Source organism: Gavialis gangeticus, unplaced genomic scaffold (assembly GCF_001723915.1).
Source record: "Gavialis gangeticus isolate Ggan-Ray unplaced genomic scaffold, GavGan_comp1, whole genome shotgun sequence".
Taxonomy (NCBI): Eukaryota; Metazoa; Chordata; order Crocodylia; family Gavialidae; genus Gavialis; species Gavialis gangeticus.
In genome coordinates this window covers 51,013,622-51,019,490 of record NW_017729030.1, presented here as the reverse complement: position 1 = coordinate 51,019,490, position 5,869 = coordinate 51,013,622, and the positions used below count along the sequence as shown (strand labels likewise).

Below are 5,869 nucleotides of genomic sequence, written 5' to 3'. Positions count from 1 at the left end.
GGGAGATATACAAGTTACTCTTTAGGTAGGAATAATCATAAATTGAAACAGAAAGTTCATGGAGCTGGGGAGAGGATTTTCCATCCTCTTGGGACAACTGACCATGTTAACAAGGAGGAATAATTTGTACCCAAGCCCTTGTCAAGTTACCTTATTAACAACTTAAAAACCATCTGAGAAATAGTTTACATTAGTGAGAAAATCAGCTGCACAGGGATGGGCCCAGCTGCTGCAGCTTTAAATTTGCCACTTTGTTTCTTAACAAGGGATTTGTCCCTATACACTCCAAAATATTACAGCATTGTAGCTAACTTGGTGGGTTAATGGATGCTAAGCCTGCATTTAGTTATGTATGCTTTCTAAACATGCCTTGTTGTCAATGAAAAGTAACGGGCCATTAAACTGCTGATGACCCTAAAATGTTTAAATAAGCCCTAATGAAGATCCTTATTCCATCATATTGTTGTTTATATCCATGCAGTACTTGGTAAGAGGCCAGTAATCAGAGTTTAAATAGGAGCAGTTATGCAGCAGCAACACAGGCTTTATTTTATTTCCTTCCTATCATAGTTTCAGGAAAGTATATCTTTGTTCAAATGCTCTTCCTTCAAGGTGCAAGCTGCACTGATTTTGCTCAGCAAGAGAGGGAGACAAAGCTCACAGAGAAGCACAATTTGTCCCTCAAACCGTTAAATGAATGTAAAAAAAAATACTTGAGTTTATTAGTGTGGTATTTAAGCTTAACACTGCTTAGTGATTATTTACTAATTAACAATCAGTTTACTAAATTATTTTCTATGTCAGCTTCTCCTACTGCTAGTATCAGAGATGCACCAGATGGCAGTCAATGACTTATATATGTGGCTCAAACACTATTTTCAGTTTTCTACTTTGTCTCTCATTCCAAGCAGGAGGTTCTATCATTGAAAATGGGGACCCCAAATTGTGCCTGGCCATGAAAGCATACCCCTGCAAGTGTGTATTCTATCGAAATGCACAGGATGGGGCTGCCATTTGAATCTTCTGTGAGCACTACTTTATGGGCTGGATCTGAAAAAGCAGAATATAACATCTGAGTTATCCAAAAGGCCCCACTGCCAAGAGCAATCTTTTTCTGAGATGGAAAGCACCTTTCGTGAGAAACAGATGGTAAAAGATGAGATTAGAGCAGCTACCTATGCCTTCCAGGATCTGTTCCCTTAGTCATGGAGCGCTCTGCTCAGTCAGAGCACACAGTATTTGTGTGGTTTCTCTTCCAACAACAGTAGGGTATGAAAATAGCTCAGTATTAGCAAGCCATCATGTTGCCAAAGTCTATTTGCACAAGCTTAGTGTCCAAATCATTATCTCTTATTTTATCCAAATCATGGATTTTTGCTATGAATTCTCTTCCCATGCCTCCAACTCTGCACCCTAGTTCTTAGAAATTCAGTTTCACTTGATTCAAACAATGCTTACAATGATTCCAGTGCATCAGAAGGTTAGGATTCAGATCATACCTAGCCTATGCTTAGTAGGAATAAGGGACATACAAGTAGCTTGCAAAACGGGCAAAAGCAGAATTGTGTCACTACCACTGGCAATAATGCTGTTCCAGTTAAGTCTTTAGGATTCCTATTTATTTGGAGGTAAGCAGAACACAGAGTTTACTCACAGACACCCAGGGATGGCTTAGGATCTGTGCTGCCGTATAGCGAGCTTCTACATTTACATGTAGCATCAGACTAATTAACTCCTGGAAAACAAAGATATGAGAAAGAACATCAGCATTAAACTGTGAGTCATCCAGCATTTGCATGGAGCTCTTCTAACATTTACACTGGAGTTTCTCTAATATCTCAGGGAAATCCTGGCCCTACTTGACTTCAGTAGTGCCAGAGGATTTCATCCTCTGGGTTTACAGTCTGATGGGAACTGTAGGTAATATAACTAACAAGTATCCTTATTGCAATCATGCTCACTTGCTCTTCTGAAAATAGCTAAACAAGAAACACTCTAAACAGCAACTATAATACACTAATTTTTTTCTGAATGTTGATGCAGGCAGCAAGAATAGAAAACTTGGGATGGTGCTCCATTTTCACAGCACCCTCTCTGCACATACTCAAAAAAATTGTGCATTTTTTTTCTTATTGGATGAGTAACGTGAGTAATTTACAGACGGAGATGTGGCTGACAGGGCTGTGAGGTAACCTTCTCTGACAGAGGCAGAAACAAAATGCACATGAAGAGCACCAGCTTTTATACCAAATGGCAAGTGCTTTTTTGAGCCTGCAGGGATTGTTTAAGCTGTCTAGAGGGTCTATAAACCAGCATGAGACATGCTTTTCATTTTTTGATAAGCAATATCACTGGAATCATTTGGTAAAGGAAAAAAAATCAATCTGATGATGCTATTCATTTACTCAGTAACATCTTGAGAATGAAAGCTCCTCATCAGCACAAGACTGCTCTAAAGTGGCTGACTATAATCATGCCTGAAGAAGGGTGCTTGTGCCCAAAAGCTTACAAATCAAGAATTTTTTTTGCAAAAATCTAGTTGGTCTAATAAAAGATGTCACCTTTACCACGAGTTCTGATTCCTTTTGAGTCTAATCATTATACAGCAGGGGCTGTGTTAGTGGCATATAACATGGGCTAGATTCTCAGCCCCACAGGGCCTCTTACATTGCTCTTGAGGCACAAAGGGCCTTCAGCCACCCTTTGCCATTAACTATGGATCCCTCTGCCCTTTCCCTACATCATGAAGGAGGTCTTCACTTAGCTGTGTCCCCTACACTGGCTCTGAGCTAAAGAAAAAAAAAGGATGTGCCTTTAAAAGCTCAGCATGTGATTAAGTTACTCCCAATGACTTCAAATAAACTCAAGTGCTACTCTGAAGCAGGATCTTCAGAGTATGTAAAAGCTATAAAACAGATGTTCCTGGGTTTGCATATTTCTGTGGCTCTCCCAATAGTAGTATGACAGTCTGGGGTACTGAAAAAAGGCAAGTCTTAAGAGGTTAGTCAAGCAAAGCATGCAGTGAAATTATAAGTACTGTGGACAAAATTCTATTTATTTCTCTTTGTGCATCTAAATGGCAGTTTTCCAGCTGTGTACCTGGCCTTTTTTGGCCCTGTTACTACACTGGGGATGCATAAGAATGTGTACGTAGAGTGAGCATATACTCTCTAGGCTACGCACTGGCCAGGAATATACGTGCATTAGTTGAAGGGGAAACTCTCTCAATATTTTATTCCAAGGGTTGAGTGGTTAGTTAGGGCTTTTACCCAGGAAGCAAATGTTCTGGGCCCCTTTGAAGAGAGAGGGATTGAAGCAGCAATTCTGCTCCCAAGTTAAACATTATTCATCTTTCTTCCCTAGCCACACTGCCTGCTGAATTGAATAGTCTCTGACTAAAATTGATGAAGAACAGTGAAAGGGGGAATTAAATTTTGGCACCACTGGAAGCCAGAGCCCATTTCCTCAACAGGAGCTATTTGACTGAGCCACACACTCCCTAGCTTGCTCTCTTCCTCTGGGACTCATATATCTCCTTCTCCTGGCTGCCCAGCTGGCCAGCTTCAAAAAGGTCAGCTGTGATATGATGCTTCAAGTCCTGTGCTGGAAAAAATCTACTTTGGGCAAAGCTAGTGTTTCCTGGACAAGTGCTCTAATGGCAACATTTTCATGAATTGGGCTGCCTAGCTAGTATATACTCTACTCTATGAGCACTTGGTGGACATAAGTGTCCACAGTGCAGGGGAAACAGAATCAATATTTGCATTTAAATACCAAAAAATGCCACTCATGCCCCTAATAAGCTGCCATTCAGGCACACAAAAGGAAAGAGAATTCTGCCCTATGTGTAGCTTTTCATCTCAAATGCTCATTGCTTCTTCAGTCCTTTTCCAGAGCAGATTGCAATTGACAAGGATTGTTCCAGAGCAGTTTCCAGTCACTTAAGAGAAACCCCCCCCATAAAACTCCTCCAATATCAAATACTTTCATTAAAAGTAAACACCTCCATTTTTCTAAAGTGCCTATAGCCGAAGGGTCATCTCTCTTTCTTCATATTGTAATCGGGGAGATCTCTTCTGATAGAAAGAAACAATATGGCCAGGTACAGACATTACTTTTACCAGTATAAGTGATCAGAAACAGGTCTATACCCGTAACAGAACACATGTTCAGCACACGCAGACTGGTTAGAAATGGTAGATCTGGGTCTATGATTTGCACCTCCACCACCAAAGGGTGAATGTATATTCTGTTAGCCACCAATCTAAGCTATGCCACTTACAGAAAACTGCATAACTTAGATCGATTCCACTTTGGGCTTTTTGAGTGTCTGTACCTAGCCTATATGCGCAGTAGAGAGGTTGTTGCTCATCATTTACTTCTGGAAAATAACCTCCTCAGCAATATCATTCAGTAAAAAGATGAACCAGAGATACAGGCCCAGATTTTTCAGAGTAGCTGAGCTGTACTCGGTTCAAAAACTATTTTTGTGCCACCCCAATCCTGAAGCTGTTAAACACTAACTTGACAGCTGCTCTGTTTCATATCAGATGAGCCATGAGCTCATTCTGGCAGTGGGAGACAGGCCTGGCCACCACCATGCCCCAGTCTTTAAGCTGCAGCAGTCAGCAGAGGGGCAATGTAGTGAAAGCTGTGTGAGGGTTCTCCTAGGACAGTGGGGGCCAGCCTTTTTGATAGGTGCCACAAATTAGCCTCAGACTCTACCTGAGTGCCACTCCAAACCCCTAGCCCTGTTGATCTTCCTGCTCTGTGTGCTGCTGTGCTACTTGACCCCTCCCCAATATGCTGCCTATTACACACAGTAGTCACATGCCACCTGCCCACATAACCTACAGTTAGCCCCCCCAGTCCTCAGATACAAGAGTTTCTCAGCAAATGGCTGCAGGGCTGCTATGTGCTCTAGGCCTATTATAAAGGCAAATTAAAATGATGTTCTTCTTACATAACCTTTTAAAAAAGGGCATGGAAAAGTCAGAGAGGGTTTAGAGGACGGTGACAAAAATGATATAAAGGGCTTGGAAGACATGAGGATACGTTAAAGGAAATAGGCATCATCAGCTTATCGAAAGAGCACTTAAGTGGGGGAATGATGGAACTCTTCAAATATCTGATGGGCTGCCATAAAGATGAGGGAGAATGCCTTTTGTCTCTAGCTGCAAAGAGCAGGATGTGGACCAACGACTTGACGATGCAACAAATAAGTTTAAATTGGTTATCAAGAAAATCTTCTTCACTGTTAGAACAGTGAGGCAGTGGAACAGGTTAGCGAAGCTGTGGACTCTATCATTGGAGATGTTCAAGAAGAGGTTGGGCAAACACTGGTCAGGAATGATCTAAGAGTAGCTATGCCTATGCTATGCTATGCTATGTTAATTAAGGCCATGCCTCTGGGCCTTGCTGGCTGTTGCATAGGGCCAAGTGGGAATATTTTCCCCCTCCTATTGCTAAACAGTAGGGGTTTTCATAGATTTCATAGACATTAGGGCTGGAAGGGACCGTGGCAGATCATCAAGTCCAGCCCCCCACCCAAAGGGCAGGAAGACAGCTGGGGTCATAGGATCCCTGCAAGATAAGATTCCAATTTGCTCTTGAAGGTGTTCAATGTAGGTGCTTGAACCACCTCCAATGGCAGGCTGTTCCAGACCTTAGGGGCTCAGACAGTAAAGAAATTCTTTCTTATGTCCAGCCTGAAACGGTCTTGTAGTAGTTTATGGCCATTCAACGTCATCATCCCTGGGGGCGCTTTGGTGAACAAATGTTCCCCCAGATCCTTATGAGCACCCCTGATAAACTTGTAGGTGGCCATCAGATTACCCCTGAGCCTGCGCTTTTCCAGGCTAAAGAGCCC

At 42.2% G+C, this 5,869-nt stretch overlaps 1 protein-coding gene across 1 annotated transcript in view; it reads right to left on the bottom strand.

Moving 5' to 3' along the window:
• Window positions 1-5,869, bottom strand: part of DCLK2 (doublecortin like kinase 2) — a gene marked incomplete at its 5' end in the record, with an annotated part of 189,996 nt that overhangs the window by 13,261 nt on the left and 170,866 nt on the right. Inside the window, one exon of the mRNA XM_019521843.1 lies at window positions 1,655-1,735. Coding sequence (XP_019377388.1) covers window positions 1,655-1,735 — 81 coding nt within the window. The remainder of the gene's footprint in view (window positions 1-1,654; window positions 1,736-5,869) is intronic.